General features: G+C 37.6%; 1 protein-coding gene across 17 annotated transcripts in view; it reads right to left on the reverse strand.

Moving 5' to 3' along the window:
- BOLL (boule homolog, RNA binding protein) overlaps positions 1–19,437 on the reverse strand; it is a 77,173-nt gene that overhangs the window by 39,048 nt on the left and 18,688 nt on the right. For 6 of the 17 annotated variants that reach the window (XR_010149827.1, XM_054679196.2, XM_063790644.1 and 3 more), the window contains exons 7-9: positions 17,552–17,623; positions 7,668–7,715; positions 6,743–6,871 (exon numbers count right to left, since the gene is read on the reverse strand). Coding sequence is in view for 16 of the 17 variants with exons in the window: in XM_054679196.2 (XP_054535171.1) it covers positions 6,743–6,871; positions 7,668–7,715; positions 17,552–17,623 (249 nt within the window). In the remaining variant the exon portion in view is untranslated. Of the gene's footprint in view, positions 1–6,244; positions 6,277–6,742; positions 6,872–7,667; positions 7,716–9,256; positions 9,323–17,551; positions 17,624–19,437 lie in introns of all 17 variants that reach the window. The other 11 variants (XM_016950281.4, XM_016950277.4, XM_016950282.4 and 8 more) reach the window with 4 other exon arrangements.

Consider the following 19,437-nt stretch of genomic DNA (forward strand, 5'->3'; position numbering starts at 1 on the left):
TGAAGACAAGATTAGAGAAAAAAGAATGAAAAGGAATGAACAAAGCCTCCAAGAAATATGGGACTATGTGAAAAGGCCAAAGTTTAGGTTTGATTGGTGTACCTAAAAGTGACGCGGGGAATGGAACCAAGGTGGAAAACACACTCAGGATATTATCCAGGAGAACTTCCTCAACCTAGCAAGACAGGCCAACATTCAAATTTAGAAAATACAGAGACCACCAGAAAGATACTCCTTGAGAAGAGTTTGGTGGGAAGCCCACCAAACTAACAGCAGATCTCTCTGCAGAAACCTTACAAGCCAGAAGAGAGTAGCGGCCATTATTCAACATTCTTAAAGAAAAGAATTTTCAACCCAGAATTTCATATCCAGCCAAACTAAGCTTTATAAGTGAAGGAGAAATAAAATCCTTTACAGACAAGCAAATGCTGAGAGACTTTGTCACCACCAGGCCTGCCTTACAAGAATTCCTGAAGGAAGTACTAAATATGGAAAGGAAAAACCAGTACCAGTGACTGCAAAAACATACCAAAATGTAAAGACCATCGACACTATAAGGAAACCGCATCAACTAATGTGGAAAATAACCAGCTAACATCACAACGACAGGATCAAATTCACACATAACAATATTAACTTAAAATGTAAATGGGCTAAACGCCCCAATTAAAAGACACAGACTGGCAAATTGGACAAAGAGTCAAGACCCATTGGTGTGCTATATTCAGGAGACCCATCTCATGTGCAAAGACACACATAGGCTCAAAATAAAGGGATGGAGGAATATTTACCAAGCAAATGGAAAGGAAAAAAAAGCAGGGGTTGTAATCCTAGTCTCTGATAAAACAGACTTTAAACCAACAAAGATCAAAAAAGACAAAGAAGGGCATTACATAATGGTAAAGGGATCAATGCAACAAGAAGAGCTAACTATCCTAAATATATATGCACCCAATACAGGAGCACCCAGATTCACAAAGCAGGTTCTTAGAGACCTACACAGAGACTTAGACTCCCACACAATAATAATGGGAGACTTTAACACCCCACTGTCAATATTAGACAGATCAATGAGACAAAAAATTAACAAATATAGTCAGGACTTGAACTCAGCTCTGGACCAAGAGGACCTAATAGACATCTACAGAACTCTCCACCCCAAATCAACAGAATATACATTCTTCTCAGCACCACATAGCACTTGTTGTAAAATTGACCATATAATTGGAAGTAAAACACTCCTCAGAAAATGGTAAAGAACGGAAATCATAACAAACAGTCTCTCAGACCACAGTGCAATCAAATTAGAATGCAGGATTAAGAAACTCACTCAAAACCACACAACTACATGGAAACTGAACAATCTGCTCCTGAATGACTAGTGGATAAATTATGAAATTAAGGCGGAAATAAATAGGTTCTTTGAAACCAATGAGAACAAAGACACAACATACCAGAATCTCTGGGACACAGTTAACACACTGTTTAGAGAGAAATTTATAGCACTAAATGCCCACAGAAGAAAGAGGGAAAGATCTAAAATGGACACCCTAACATTACAATTAAAAGAACTAGAGAAGCAAGATCAAACAAATTCAAAAGCTAGCAGAAGACAAGAAATAACTATATTAGAGCAGAACTGAGGGAGATAGAGACACGAAAAACCCTTCAAAAAAATCAATGAATCCAAGAGCTGGTTTTTTGAAAAGATTAACAAAATAGACCACTAGCCAGACTGATAAAGAAGAAAAGAGAGAAGAATCAAATAGACACAGTAAAAAATGATAAAAGGGATATCACCACTGATCCCACAGAAATACAAACTACCATCAGAGAATACTATAAACACCTCTACACAAATAAACTAGAAAATCTAGAAGAAATGGATAAATTTCTGGACATATACACCCTCCCAATACTAATCCAGGAAGAAGTCGAATCCCTGAATAGGCCAATAACAAGTTCTGAAATTAAGGCAGTAATTAATAGCCTACTAAACAAAAAAAGTCCAGGAGCAGACAGATTCATAGCCGAATTCTACCAGAGGTACAAAGAGGAGCTAGTACCATTCCTTCTGAAACTATTCCAAATAATAGAAAAAGAGGGACTCCTTCCTAACTTATTTTGTGAGGCCAGCATCATCCTGATACCAAAACCTGTCAGAAACCAACAAAAAAAAAGAGAAAATTTCAGGCCAACATCCCTGATGAACATCGAAGCAAAAATCCTCAATAAAATACTGACAAACCAAATCCAGCAGCACATCAAAAATCTTATTCAGCACCGTCAAGTTGGCTTCATCCCTGGGATGCAAGGCTGGTTCAACATATGCAAATCAGTAAATGTAACCCATCACATAAACAGAACCAACGACAAAAACCACATGATTATCTCAATAGACGCAGAAAAGGCCTTCAAAAAAATTCAACACCCTTTCATGCTAAAAACACTTAATAAACTAGGTATTGATGGAATGTATCTCAAAATAATAAGAGCTATTTATGACAAACGAATAGCCAATATCATACTGAATGGGCAAAAGCTGGAAGCATTCCCTTGAAAACCGGCACAAGACAAGGATGCCTTCGCTCATCACTCCTATTCAACACAGTATTGGAAGTTCTGGCCAGGGCAATCAGGCAAGAGAAAGAAATAAAGTGTATTCAAATAGGAAGACAGGAAGTCAAACTATCTCTGTTTGCAGATGACATGATTGTATATTTAGAAAACCCCATCATCTCAGCCCCAAAACTCCTTAAACTGATAAGAAACTTCAGTAAAGTCTCAGGATACAAAATCAATGTGCAAAAATCACAAGCATTCAGCATTCCTATACTCCAATAATAGACAGAGAACCAAATCATGAGCAAACTCCCATTCACAATTGCTACAAAGAGAATAAAGTAGCTAGGAATACAACTTACAAGGGATGTGAAGGACCTCTTCAAGGAGAACTACAAACCACTGCTCAAGGAAATATGAGAGGACACAATCAAATGGAAAAACATTCCATGCTCACGGGTAGGAAGAATCAATATTGTGAAAATGGCCATACTGCCCAAAGTAATTTATAGATTCAATGCTATTCCCATCAAGCTACCATTGACTTTCTTCACAGAATTAGAAAAAACTAGTTTAAATTTCATATGGAACCAAAAAAGAGGCCATATAACCAAGACAATCCTAAGTGAAAAGAACAAAGCTGGAGGCATCACGCTACCTGACTTCAAACTATACTACAAGGCTACACTAACCAAAACAGCATGGTACTGGTACCAAAACAGATATACAGACCAATGGAACAGAACAGAGACCTCAGAAATAACATCACACATCTACAACCATCTGATCTTTGACAAACCTGACTAAAACAAGAAATGGGGAAAGGATTCCCTATTTAATAAATGGTGTCGAGAAAACTGGCTGGCCATATGCAGAAAACTGAAACTGGACCTCTTCCTTACACCTTATACAAAAATTAACTCACGATGGATTAATGACTTAAATGTAAGAACTAAAACCATAAAAATCCTAGAAGAAAACCTAGGCAATACCATTCAGGACATAGGCATGACTAAAACACTAAAAGTAATGGCAACAAAAGCCAAAATTGACAAATGGGATCTAATTAAACTAAAGAGCTTCTGAACAGCAAAAGAAACTATCATCAGAGTGAACAGGCAACATACAGAATGGGAGAAAATTTTTGCCATCTATCCATCTGACAATAGGCTAATATCTAGAATCTAAACAGAACTTAAACAAATTTACAAGAAAAAAACAATCCCATCAAAAAGTGGGTGAAGGATATGAACAGACACTTCTCAAAAGAAGATATTTATGTGGCCACCAAACATATGAAAAAAAGCTCATCATCACTGGTCATTAGAGAAATGCAAATCAAAAGCACAATGAGATACCATCTCACGCCAGTTAGAATGGCGATCACTAAAAAGTCAGGAAACAACAGATGCTGGAGAGGATGTGGAGAAATAGGCAGGCTTTTACACTGTTGGTGGGAGTGTAAATTAATTCAACCACTGTGGAAGACAGTGTGGCGATTCCTCAAGGATCTAGAACCAGAAATACCATTTGACCCAGCAATCCCATTACTGGGTATATATTGAGAAGTTTATAAATCTTTCTTCTATAAAGACACATGCACATGTATGTTTATTGCAGCACTATTTACAATAGCAAAGACTTGGAACCAACCCAAATGCCCATCAATGATAGACTAGATAAAGAAAATGTGGCACATATACACCATGGAATACTATGCAGCCATAAAAAAGAATGAGTTCATGTCCTTTGCAGGGACATGGATGAAGCTGGAAACCAGCATTCTCAGCAAACTAACACAGGAACAGAAAACCAAACACTGCATGTTCTCACTCATAAGTGGGAGCTGAACAATGAGAACACATGGACATAGGGAGGGGAATATCACACACCAGGGCCTGTCAGGGGGTCAGGGGCAAGGGGAGGGATAGCATTAGGAGAAATACCTAATGCAGATGATGGGCTGATGGGTGCAGTAAACCCCCATGGCACATGTATACCTATGTAACAAACCTGCACGTTCTGCATATGTATCCCAGAATGTAAAGTATAATAAAAAAAAATGGTCCTGGGAAAACTGTTTAGCCATATATAGAAAATTGAAACTGGACCCGTTCCTTACACCTTATACAAAAATTAACTCAAGATGGATTAAAGACTTAAATGTAAAACCCGAAACTATAGAAACCATAGAAGGGCTGGGTGCAGTGGCTCATACCTGTAATCCCAGCACTTTGGGAGGCCAAGGCAGGTGGATCATGAGGTCAGGAGCTCGAGACCATCCTGGCCAACACGGTGAAACCCCGTCTCTACTAAAAATATGAAAATATTAGCCAGCTGGGCATGGTGGCACGTGCCTGTAGTCCCAGCTACTCAGGAGGCTGAGGCAGGAGAATCACTCGAACCTGGGAGGTGGAGGTTGCAGTGAGCCGAGACCACACCATTGCACTCTAGCCTGGGCAACGGAGCGAGACTCCGTCTCAAAAAACAAAACAAAAACAAACAAAAAAACCCCAACACACACACACACACACACACAAACCATAGAAGACAATATAGGCAATACTATTCATTCAGGACACAGGCACGGGCAAAGACTTCATGATGAAAACATCAAAAGCAATTGCAACTAAAGCAAAAATTGACAAATGGGATTTAATTAACTAAAGAGCTTCTGCTCAGCAAAAGAAACTATCATCAGAGTCAACAGACAACCTATAGAATGGGAGAAAATTTTTGCAATCTATCCATCTGACAAAAGTCCAATATCCATAATGTACAAGGAATTTAAACAAATTCACAAGAAAAAAACAAAGAACCTCGTTAAAAAGTCGGCAAAGGACACGAACAGACACTTCTCAAAAGAAGACATTTATCCAGCCAACAAACATAAAAAAAGCTCAGCATCACTGATCATTGGAGAAATGCTAATCAACACAATGAGATACCATCTCACACCAGTCAGAATGGCGATTATTAAAAAGTCAAGGAACAACAGATGCTGGTGAGGCTGTGGAGAAACAGGAACGCTTTTTTACACTGTTGGTGGAAATGTAAATTAGTTCAACCATTGTGGAAGACAGTGTGGTGATTCCTCAAAGACCTAGAGGCAGAAATACCATTTGACCCAGCAATCCCATTACTGGGTATATACCCAAAGAATATAAATCATTCTATTATAAAGATACATGCATGTGTATGTTCATTGCAGCACTATTCACAATAGCAAAGACATGGAATCAACACAAATGCTCATCTGTGATAGACTCGATAAAGAAAATGTGGCACATATACACCATGGAATACTATGCAGCCATAAAAAAGAATGAGTTCATGTCCTTTGCTGGGACATGGATGGAGCTGGAAGCCATTATCCTCAGCAAACTAACACAGGAACAGAAAACCAAACACTGCACGTTCTCACTTGTAAGTGGGAGCTGAACAATGAGAAACACATGGACACAGGGAGGGGAACAACACACATTGGGACGTGTCGGGGCTGGGAAGGGAGAGCATCAGGAAAGACAGCTAATGCATGCCAGGCTTAACACCTAGGTGATGGGTTGATAGATGCAGCAAACCAACATGGCACAGGTTTACCTATGTAATAAACCTGCACATCCTACACATATGTACTGGAACTTAAAATAATATAAAATAAAAAATATAAAATAAAACATACCATGCACAGTTCCTGGCATACAGATGGTGAAGCTATAAGTAACGGATCAGAAATATAATTTAAAGATGCTGAAGAGGATATTAAAATTTGTAATTATAAATTTAATTTACATTTTTGTAGGAAGAATTTTTTTAAAGATTTTTTTTCTTCTTCATCTTAATTATATGCTTTTGACTAATAGAATGTTAGTAACAATACAGATTGACAGGCAAAATGAGAATGCAGAGTATTTGGAATTTTACTATTTCAAAAAGATCAAATCAAAGATTAGCTTAGTGGAGTGAATGGTTGATTTGGGAAATGGTTCAGAACTAGTTAGCGAAAAAGTCTAAGATGATGCATTCTTAGATATAAGAAAGGGGAAGAGATTTGAATAAATCAACAAAACAAAGATGAAGCAGTTTCAATGAGGGTCGTGAACAAATTTAAAAAAGAGAAAAAGAAATAAATGTTAACATGAGGTAGTTATAGATCAATTACTTTAAGACTAATACATACCTCTGGAACTGAAGTTTCCATCAGAGACAGTGGAGGAGGAACACATCCACCATCCTGTGCAATTTCCACTGGTTGATAAATAACCTCAGAAGGTTGCAGGTATAAGAATGGAGCAGAAGAGGCAGAAGGCTAAAATACAAAACCATATTTCTAATTCAAATATGATTAGTTATTTCTGTTAAACCAAATGACTTAGCCAACAGATGAGAGAAGTACTTGTTTTTTATTTTACTAAATTTTTTTTTAGGAATAGCACAGAAGTATCTCAGCAACGGATTAGAAACTGATCTGTTATAAATTCCAATTGTGTAGATGTAGTTAAAGAATCTTATCATTGGTAAGCACTAGAACTTCTTAATGACTCAGAACCTCATATATAAATTCAGATAATAATTATGGTTATATTAATGTCACCAGTAAAGGTTGTGATAATGTGATCTATGGTATTTAAATTGACATAAATGTCTACTCTCAGCTCTGTGACTTCTAATGAAAGTGGGAAAATGTGAAACTTTTTTGGTGAAGTACTATTTGTTACCAAAAGTTGGGAAATAGAATACTTATTTAGGAACAGAATAAAAACTGAAGCCAAATCCAAGTGAAGTTAGAAAAATGCTAAATTTTCAAATAACACTAATAGTAAAAAAGGGTAAGTTTTCATGTTTATACAGTACATATTTATAAAATGCTTTCACTTATGCATTATCATTTGATATTCACAAAAATCATGTAAGGAAACTTACAAAGGTATAGTATCATTATATCCATTTTACAAATGAAGAAACTGAAAATGAACTGCCAAAAGAATAAGTTAATAAACAGAAGAAGAAGGTCTCAAATCTAAAAAACTTTAGTATTCATGTAGTCATCACAAGAATATAATGAAAGAAGGATTTAAAATTATATATTGAAAGTTAACATTTACCTGAGGAACACTCCACTGCCACTGTCCTGGTAAATACTGTGTGGTGGCCTAAAATTAAATAAAAGAAAAGAAAAACCCATTCTGATTATAAACAAGGGTTAAAACTAGATATCTACAGGCAAAAATATGAAGTTGGACCCTCACACCATATACAAAAATTAACTAAAGCCATATACAAAAATTAACTCAAAACGGACCAGAGACTTAAATGTAAGAGCTAAAATTATACATCTCTTAGAAAAAAACATAGGTGTAAATGCCTGTGACCTTGAATTAGGAAATGTTTTTAAAATTATGGTTCCAAAAGCATAAACAACAAAGCAACAACAAAAAATAGTTAAATTAGATTTCATCAAAACTTTAAAAAACTTTTGTGCAAGTGAAAATACAACCCACAGGATGAGAGAAAACATGGAACTTATATCAAGAATGTATAAAGAACTCTTACAACTCAATAATCAAAAGACAAGTAACCCAACTTAAAAATTGGTAAATGATATGAATAGACTTTTCTCCAAAGAAGATACACATATGGCCAATAAACACAAGAAATAATGCTCGACACCACTAGCCTTCAGGGAAATACAAATCAAAACCATAATACAACATCACTTCATACCTACTAGGATGGCTTTAATCAAAAAAGTAGATCATAAATGTTGACGGGCACGTGGAGAAATTAGAACCCTCATAATCTGCTGGTGGGAATGTAAAATGGCGCAGCCCTTTGGGAAAATAAACACTTCCTTAAAAGGTTAAACAAAGTTACCGTATGACCCAGCAATTCCACTCTAGTTATAAGACCTAAGAGAAATAAAAATATGTGTTCACATAAAAATTTTTATGTGAATGTCCATCGCAGTATCATTTATAACAGTCAAAAAGTAGAAACAACTCAAGTGTCCATCATCTGATGAATGGATAAACAAAATGTGGTACAGTGTATCCATACAATGGGATATTATTTGAGAACGAAGTACTGAGATATGTCATGTCTCATTTATCATGACATAGATAAATCTTGAAGTCATTATGCTAAATGAAAGAAGCCTGTCACAAAAGACCACATATTGTATGATTGTTTTTATAGGATATATCCAGAATAGGCAAATCTAGAAAAGCAGGTAAGTAGATTACTGGTTGCCTAGCACTGGGATAAGGGGAAAAAGAAGACTCAACTCATCTACTGTAGCACAAAAACAGCCATAGACAATAAGTAAACAAATGTGGCTGTGTTCCAATAATGTTTTATTTACAAAAACAGGCTGCTGGCTGGAGTTTGGTCTGCAAGCCATAGTTTGATGACCCTGCTATAGACCAGAATGATCTGGCATTATAGTTCACTTATCCCCAATTTCTCACTAAAATTAATGAAGAGTGCTGGTTAACTGAAAGAGGATGTCATAATATATAATAAACCACAATATATTATTTGCTTTAATATAAATTATGTTAAATATAATATAGCAAGAAACTGACATATGTTAACATTAAAAAACCAGCTTGCAGTCCAATACCTGTATCTTACTTGGGGAATTATTGCTAAAGACTTTTTAGATCTAAATGTTAGCCAGGGGAGCAAAACTGACCTCATCACATTTGGTAAAAGGAAGCAAAGAGTCCATCCATCTTCTTGTATGACATTGTTTAATTCCCTCGTAAAAAAAGAGAGGCATGATGTCAGCAAGATGGCTGACCAGAGATGCCTAGCATTCATTTTCCACTGGCTCCCCACCCCGCCACAAGAAAAGACTAAGGCAAAGAATAAACAGCTACAATTTGACAGGAGCATCAAAAGGAGAGTGCTGGAGTGCCGCAGGGGAGTGGAGACACACCTGTGGTGATTGCAAATCCAGGAGCGCAGCATGGAGCCACCCAGCCTCTGCAAACCCTTCTCTTCTGCTAGGATTGGTTCTGCCTGGAGTCCTGCAGTTTCTTATTGCAGGGAAAAGGTAAGCAAAAGATCCCCACCAGCCTGCATTGCTACTGCAAACACCCACACTCCTTGCAACAGAATCCCACAGTCTCACAGTTTGAAGAGCTGCTGGGAATTCGTGGCTGCATTGCCCCGAATTAGGAGTACAAAGTGTGTACTCCCCACCCCCTCAACCCCACCCTGTGAGCGAAGCTGCTGCAGCGTGACAGCATCTTGAAGCCATAGTCATCTCTAGGCAGCCAGTAGCTATTGCACGTCTCCAGTACTGGGGTTCCATTTTCATTCTGCCAAGTACACACCAGTGGCTGAACACAACCTCAGCAGCATGGAACCTGAGGCTCAAGATTGGCTGTGATTCTGGTTCTGTACAGTAGGGAAACCAACGTCTGTTGCCCTCACCTCCAGCTAGAGGAACAATCTGGCTGACCTGCCCAGGGTGAACCCACTCTTTAGCTGGTCAAACTGCTGCACTCTCCTGAGCAGGACAGGTCCTCAAGCCTCGTAGTAGCTGACATGCTGCCGGGATGGAATGGTTACACACCTGCATACAGGGCTGAGAAACAGCCCAGAGGTGCCTCACGCCCTGCAGACAAGCCCCTGACCTACCCTGTGCATGCAATTAGAGCCCAAGAAACAGCTCCGGGGACTGCCACTGGCAGAAATGTCCCCAGGGGAGTGGAGTGGCTGTGTGTCCATGCCTCAGGCCTAAGAAATGGCCTTGTGCCCACCCCTCCAGCAGACACATCCCCAGGACAGCTGAGCAGCCTGGAGCCTGTGTCCCAGGCCTGAAAAGCAGCCCCATAGGCTGCTTCCAGTGGGCATGATCCCAGGCCGACCAATAGCCCTGTGGCTGCATTCTGGGCCTATGAAACAGCCCTCACAGAAACGTTTCCAGGCCGGGTGATCCACCCTGTGCCTATGTCCCAGACTTGAGAAATAGCTCCGTGGGCCACCCCCAGCAGACATGCCCCTAGGCCAGGTGAGCAGTTGTGCACCTGCATCCTGAGCCGGAGAAACAGCCCCTGACAAACATGTCCCTAGCCGACTGAACAGCCATGCAGCTGTATTCCAGGCCTGAGAAACAGTCCCATGGGCTGTCCCCAGGAGATGCACCCCCAGGCCAGCGAAGGAGCCATGTGCCTGCATACCAGACCTGAGAAACAGCCCCACAGGCTGCCTCTGGTGGGCACTCCCCCAGGCTGGCTGAGAAACTGCATGCCTGTGCTCTCAGTCAGAGTAACAGTCCTGTGGCCCCAAGCCCAGTGAGCCAGACTTACCATGTTCATGTACACAGCCCTGACCTGAGGAACAGCTCAGCAAGCCCACCCCTGGCAAAGCCCTACCACCATTGTCATAGACTCTCTTGTGCTAGGTCACTGAGAAACTTGGAAACACAACTAGAGAGTATTACAGCTTAAGAGACTAAACAGAGACTACCCTACTGTGTCCACCTAGAACCAAGGCCAATGCACCCCACTGAACCAATACCCCAAGACCCATTCATAGAAATAAGTCTTCCCCTATGAAACCTACTCCAAATTTGAAAAGGTGACTTTCATACCAGATGTGTAGAAATCAATGCAGGGACACATCAACCATCAAGGAAACATGTCACCTCCAATAAAAACAGTAATTCTCTAGTAACAGACCCCAATCATAGGGAAATATTTGTATATATTTCATAATGCCAGAAAAAGAATTCAAAATAATAATCTTAAGGAAATTCAGTGAGATACAGGAGAATACAGATAGACAATTCAACAAAATCAGGAAAACAACCCATAATTTGAATGAGAAATTTAACAAAGAGATAAATATCATAAAAAAGAACCAAACAGAAATCCTAGAGCTGAAGAATTCAACAAATGAAATAAAAATACAACTGAGAGCTTCAACAATACACTAGACCAAGCAGAAGAAAGAATTTCTGAACTTGAAGTCAGGTCTTTTGAAATAACACAGGCAGACAAAAAAAGAAGAATGAAGAAAACCTACAGGATTTATAAGACACCATGAAGAGGATAAATATTCATTCACGTAATGGGCATTCCAGAAGGAAAAGAGAAGGGAAAATGTGAGGACAACATGTTTAATGAAATAATAGCAGAAAATTTTCCAAGTCTTGGGTGAAGAGAGGGATATCCAGGTCTGGGGAACTCAAAGAATCCTAGCAGATTCAATCTAAACAGATCCTCTCAGAGGCACATTATAGTCAAATTGTTAAAAGTCAAAGAGAAAGAAAGAATTTTAAAAGCAGCAAGAAAAAAGTATCAAGTCACAATTAAAGGAATCCCCACTATACTAACAGCAGATTTCTTAGCAGAAATCTTACCAGGGAGAATGGGATGATATATTTAGACATATTCAAAATATTGAAGGAAAAAAACCTGCCAGCCAAGAATATTATACCCAGTAAAGCTATCCTTCAGAAATGAAGGAGAAATACGATCTTTCACAAGGCCAGGTGTGGTGGCTCATACTTGTAATCCCAGTGCTTTGGGAGACTAAGGCAGGAAGATTGCCTGAGCCCAGGAATTTGAGACCAGCCTGGGCAACATAGCAAGACCCTATCTCTTAAAAAAAATTAGGAGGCAGGGCACATGCCTGTAGTCTCAGCTGTGTGGCAGGCTAAGGTGGGAGGGATTACTTGAGCTCACGAGTTTGACACTGCAGTGAGCTATGATCATGTCACTATACTCTGTCTCTAAAAAAACCAGCTCTTTCATAGACAAGCAAAAACTGAGAGAATTTATCACCACTAGATTGGCCTTACAAAAAAAATACTCAAGGGAGTCTTACATCAGGAAGTGAAAGGATGGTAACAACGATCATGAAACATGCAAAACTATAAAATTCACTGGGACAGCCATTACACAAAGGACAAAAAGAAGAAAAGAATCAAGCCTTATAATTACAGAGAACCCAGCTGCAAAAAATCACCAAAAAGAGAGGGAACAATGAACAAAAGATATGCAAAATAACCAGAAAATGATAAATAAAATGACAGGATGTCCTCACCTATCAATAATAACCCTGAATGCAAATGGGTTAAATTCTCCATTTAAAAGATAGAGACTAGCTGAATATATTAAAAAAAGAGACCCAACTATATGCTACCTAAAAGAAACTCACCTTACCTGTAAAGACACACATAGGCTGAAAGTGAAGGGATGGAAAGACATGTTTCATGCAAATGGAAACCAAAGCAGGCAAGAGTAGCTATACTTATATCAGACAAAACCAACTTCAAGTTAAAAGTTTTAAAAAAAGACAAAGAAGGACATTTATATAATAATATAGGGATCAATCCCGCAAGAGAATGTAACAATGTAAATACATATGTACCCAACAAAAAGCACCCAGATATATAAAGCAAGTCTTATTTGATCTAAAGAGAGAGGGAGAAACCCCAATAAAATAGTGGTTGGGGACTTCAACACCCCACTCTCAGCATTGGACAGATTATCTAGAAAGAAAATAAACAGGCCGGGCACAGTGGCTCGCACCTGTAGTGCCAGCACTTTGGGAGGCCGAGGTGGGCAGATCACAAGGTCAGGAGTTCGAGACCGGCCTGACCAACATGGTGAAACCCCGTCTCTACTAAAAATACAAAAATTGGCCAGGCGTGGTGGCATGCAACTGTAATCCCAGCTACCGAGGAGGCTGAGGCAGGAGAATTGCTTGAACCTGGGAGGCGGAGGTTGCAGTGAGCCGAGATCATGCCATTGCACTTTAGCCTGGGTGACAGAGCGAGATTCCTTCTCAAAAAGAAAAAAAGAAAAGAAACAAAGAAACATGGATTTAAACTGCACCATAGGCCAAACAGACCTAACAGCCATTTAGAGAACATTTAACTGAACAGCTGCAGAATATACTTTCATCAGGATATAAAACATTCTCCAGAATTACCATATTTCAGGAAACAAAACAAGTCTCAAAAAATTAAAAAAAACTGAAATTATATAAAGTATCTTATCTGACCACAATGGAATAAAACAAGACATCAATAACAAGAAAAACATTCAAAACTATACAAATTCATGGAAATTAAGCAACATACTGCTGAATGACCAGTGGGTGAAGGAAGAAATTAAGAATGAAAATAGAAACACAGCATACCAAAACCTATGGGACACAACAGTAGCAGTATTAAGAGGCAAATTTATAGCAATGAATGCTTACATCAAAAAACTAGAAATATTTCAAATAAACACCCTTACAATGTCCCTCTAGGAACTAGAAGAGCAAGAACAAGCTAAACCCAAAATTAGTAGAAGAAAAGAAATAGTAATAATCAGGGCAGAAATAAACAATGTTGAGACTACAAAACAATACAAAAGATTAACAAAACAAAAGGTTGACTTTTTAAAAAGATAAAATCGACAAACCATTAGCTAGTCTAAGAAAAAAAAGAAAGTAGACCCAAATAAATAAAATCAGCAATGAAAAAGACACCACAATGAATACCACAGAAATACAAAGGATCATTAGAGGCTAATATGAACAACTCTATGCAAATAAATTAGGAAACCTAGAAGAAACGGATAAATTCCTGAACATATACAATCTGCCAAGACTGAACCAAGACTGAAGAAATTGAAAACCTTAAGAAACAAGGCGGGGCACGGTGGCTCACGCCTGTAATCCCAGCACTTTGGGAGGCCGAGGCGGGCAGATCACGAGGTCAGGAGATCGAGACCATCCTGGCTAACAGGGTGAAACCCCGTCTCTACTAAAAATACAAAAAATTAGCCGGGTGTAGTGGCGGGCGCCTGTAGTCCCAGCTACTCGGAAGGCTGAGGCAGGAGAATGACATGAACCTGGGAGGCGGAGCTTGCAGCGAGCAGAGATTGCACCACTGCACACTCCAGCCTGGGCGACAGAGAGTCCGTCTTAAAAAAAAAAAAAAAAAAAAAAGAAAACCTTAAGAAACAAATTTAAGTAACAAGATTGAATCAGTAATTAAAACGTCTTCCAACAAAGAAAAGTCCAGAACTACATAGCTGAATTCTACCAAACCTTTAGAGAAGAATACCAGATCTTCCCAAACTATTCCAAAAAATTGAAGCAGAGGGAATTCTCCCTAATTCATCCCATTAGTTTGATTATATTAAACTAAAAAGTTCCTGCACAGTGAATAAAACAATCAACAGAGTGAACAGACGACCTGTTGAATGGGAGAAAACATCTGTAAACTACTTATCTGACACAGAATTAATATCCAAAATTTACAAGGAACTGAGACATCTCAACAGCAAAATAAACAAAAAATAAACTGATTAAAAATGGGCAAATGATCTGAATAGACATTTCTCAAAAGAAGACAAAGAAATGGCTAACAAATACATGAAAAAATGATCAACATCACTAATTATCAGGAAACTGTAAATGAAAACCACAATGAGGTATTATCTACCCCAGTTAGGATGTTTATTGTCAAAAAGAGAAAATAACAAACCCTGGTGAGGATGTAGAGAAAAGGGAACTCTTATACACTGTTACTAGGAATGCAAACTAGTACAACCACTATGGAAAACAGTATGGAGATCCCTGAAGAAACTACAAATAGAACTACCATATGATCTGGTAATCCCATTACTGGGAATTTATTTGGAGAAAAGGAAATCATTGTATCAGAGAGACATCTGCACCCCCATGTTTATTACAGCATTATTCACAATAGCCAAAATATGAAATCAACCTAGGTGTCCAACAACAGATGAATAAAGAAAATATGGTATATATATACACGATGGAATACTATTTGGCTATAAAAAAGAATAAAATCCTATCACTCATGGCAACATGGATGGAACTGGAGGTCATTATGTTAAATGAAATAAGCCAGGAACAGAAAGTTAAACAACACATGTTCTCACTCATATACGGAAGCTAAAAAACACTGATCTCAAAAATCTGCCACCTGCACAGATATTTTTGAAAGAAACAAGTTTTATTTTTCCCCCTTTCTTGTAATAAGTGATAAAATTCCAAGTCTTTTTCACTGCCTTCCAAACCATGTTCAGAAGAGAGTAGCTTATCCTCTGCTGGTCTACACTGGTTGCTGAATTTACTTGTATTCCTGTTTTTGTATATGCTGCATTTAGACTTACATATGGCAAGAAGGCATTTTTGTTGTTGTTGTTGTTAAAGGAAACAAACTCTCAAATCATGAAGTGATGTGAATGTTGCATATGCCTACAAAGCTCTGAATTCAGGTCCCATTGCTGTCACAAAGAAATGAATGTAACTCCTACCCTAATCCCTTTTTTATATAATAAAACTGCCTTAGCATGAGTTGCAACTGTCATCACTACAGTAAGCTGGTTTACAGATGTTTTCCACTGAGCATCACAATAAAGAGTACCATGTGTTACAAAAAAAAAAAAAAAAAGTTGATCTCATAGAAGTAAAAAGAATACTAGGGGCTGAGAAGGATAGAGGGAAAGGAAGAATAGGGAGAGGTTTGTGAAAGGATACAAAATTACAGCTACCTCAGGAATGGAAAACCAAACATCCTATGTTCTCACTCATAAGTGGGAGCTAAGCTATGAGTATGCAAAGGCATAAGAGTGATACAATGGACTTTGGAGACTTAGGGAGAAGGAGTAGGAAGAGGGTGAGGGATAAAAGACTACAAATTGTGTTCAGTGTATACTGCTCGGGTGATGGGTGCATCAAAATCTCACAAATCACCGTTAAAGAACTTACTCATGTAACCAAATACCATCTGTTCCCCACAAACCTATGGAAATAAAAATTAAAAAAAAAAACAACAAAAAATCCAAAACACCTCCAAAATTACAGCTAGATAGGAGGAATAAGTTCTAATGTTTTATACCACTATAGGATGACTATAGTTAACAATAATACATAGTTTCAAATAGCTAGGAGGCTATTGAATGCTCCCAACACAAAGAAATGATAAATGTTTGAGATGATGGATATGCTAATTACTCTGATTTGATCACCATATTACATGTATCAAAACATCACTACATACCCCATGAATAGGTATAATTATCATTTGTCAATGAAAAAAATTAAAAAAAAAACACTACCAAGGATTAACTATCTCTTTTTTATTTTTTATTTTCTAACTAATCATTTATTTTATTTTACTTATTTTTAAAACTTTTATTTTAGGTTCCGGTGTACATGTGAAGGTTTGTTACATAGGTAAACTCGTGTCACAGGAGGTTGTTACACAAATTATTTCATAGCCCAGTACCCAATAGTTATCTTTTCTGCTCTTCTCCCTCTTCCCACCCTCCACCCTCAAGTAGACCCCAGTGTCTACTGTTCCCTTCTTTACGTTCATGAGTTCTCATCATTTAGCTCACACTTATAAGTTAGAACATGTGGTATTTGGTTTTCTGTTCCTGTGTCAGTTTGCTAAGGATAATGGCCTCCAGCTCCATCCATGTCCCTGCAAAATATATGATCTCATTGTTTTTTACGGCTGCATAATATTCCTTGGTGTATATGTACCACATTTTCTTTATCCATCTGTCATTGATAGGCATTCCATGTCTTTGCTATTGTGAATAGTGCTGCAATGAACATTCGCATGCATGTGTCTTTATGGTAGAATGATTTATATTCCTCTGGCTAAATACCCAGTAACGGGTCTAATGGTAGTTCTGCTTTTAGTTCTTTGAGGAATCTCCATACTGCTTTCCACAATGGTTGAACTAATTTACACTCCAACCAACAGTGTATAAGTGTTCCTATTCTCTGTAACCTCGCCAGCATCTGCTATTTTTGACTTTTTAATAATAGCCATTCTGACTGGTGTGAGATGGTATATCAACGTGGTTTTGATTCACATTTCTCTAATGAACTATCTCTTCGTAATTAGCAAAGTAGTTGCATGAGAAATAAATGAAAGTTAGCTAAGAAAGGACTGAAAGTTTCAGAGAGAATTTTAATTGTAATTTATGTTTACCTGGTAGTGATATGCAGGTTGCTGATAAATGGGCTGAGCTACCATCACAGGGGAGCTACATACAGAACGTGACTATAAAAGGATGGAAAAAGAAAAATTAGGCAGAAGCCTTTAAAATAGCTCACAATAAAATTTATCTCAAATTATTACCTAAACCCAGTCAACTTCTGGTTTATGATTAGAAATATTATTTTTCTACCTCTTATTGATATGATTACCAACTCTACTAAGTCTATTAAAATCATCACAATATTTCTACTTCTACGTGGTTTCATTTCCATAGTAATGCTAAAACAACCACCAGAAAAGTTGTTTTTAGTCTGAAATGTACCATCTCCAAAGATTATGAAAATATAGTTATAAGAGAATACTTAGAGGAAAATGACAGCAAGACTTAGGGTGACGCTGCCTGTTTCCATTGTGGGGACCAGCAGGAAACAGTTAATGTTTATAATAGTATTTAGAACTGAATGAATAGTCGTATCTAATTTTCCCACTAGTTACAAATAATCAATGTTCTATTCCTTTGTTATACCTATAATTAAAGCAAAGATTTTATTTTTATTTTAGTAATTTGACATTTAAAAGAGTTAATAGTTTGATAAACTTACAAGTGAAAAATCTGTGCTGAAAAAAGTACAGGTAACACTTGATTATTCAAAGTGAAAGAGTAAGCCCCAAAACAGATTACTTAAAACCAGATCTTTAATAAAACAGGCAAGTTGTATTGCAAGATAGTAAAACTGGCTCTAATGTAGCAATTAAAATTCAGTGTCTAATGTGGGATCTAACTTATATTGTTTTGTTTAATGTTTGCACCCCCGAAACTGAGGAAAAGTATCACAGTTTTGTACAATTCACAGACTATGGTATGCTAATAAAACTGTATCACTGATTAACATTAGAAAATAATAATGTAATTTCCCATATTAATAGATTAAAGGAGAAAAAATGGTAATTTCAACAGAGACAGAAAATGCATTTGTTAAAATTCCATACCTTTTTATGATTAAAAACTCTTAACAAACATGGTAGAAAATGGCTTCCTTAATTGATTTAGGGCAGTAACTCTCAACCATGAGTGATTTTGTCCTACAGGGAACATCTGGAAATGTTGGGAGACATTTTTGATTATCATAACTATGGGGAGCCTAGGGATACTTCTAAACATCCTACAGTGCACAGGACAGCCCTTCACAACAAAGAAATCATCTGGCTCAAAATGTCAACAGTGCTAAGATTGAGAAAGTCTGGTTAAGAGTATCTTCCCACTTACAAAGTATGCGTGTGTGTGTCTATATATGTATGTGTATATGCATGCATATACGTATGTATATGCATGCATATACACATACATATATGTATATGCATGCATATACACATACATATATGTATATGCATGCATATACACATACATATGTGTATATGCATGCATACATGTAAAGTTTAATGGTGAATCACTGAAATTGCTCCCTTTTTCAAGAACAAGGTCATGATGTTTTCACTACATCAATACTGTAGCAGAGACATGGTCAGTGCAAAAACTCCAGGAAAAAAAGAAGTGAAAGAAATAGAAGTACACTGAATCATAAATAATTGTGTAAATGAGAGTTTGGCAGGGTTACTGATAGATTATCACTATTGAAAAATCAAGAGCATTACTATACACCAGCTACAATCTATTAGGAAATGTTATTTAAAAAACAGCATTCATTAAAGCAACAAAACTATAGTCTACTAAGAATAAATTTGACAAAATGTGTCATGCTTTTTTATGGAGAAAGAAAACTTTTTTATGGATAGAAGTAAAATAAGACAAATAAATGGAGAGATGTATCATATTCATGGATAGGAAGATTCAATATTTTAAAATACTGAAATGTCCC

Source organism: Pan troglodytes, chromosome 13 (genome assembly GCF_028858775.2).
Source record: "Pan troglodytes isolate AG18354 chromosome 13, NHGRI_mPanTro3-v2.0_pri, whole genome shotgun sequence".
Taxonomy (NCBI): Eukaryota; Metazoa; Chordata; class Mammalia; order Primates; family Hominidae; genus Pan; species Pan troglodytes.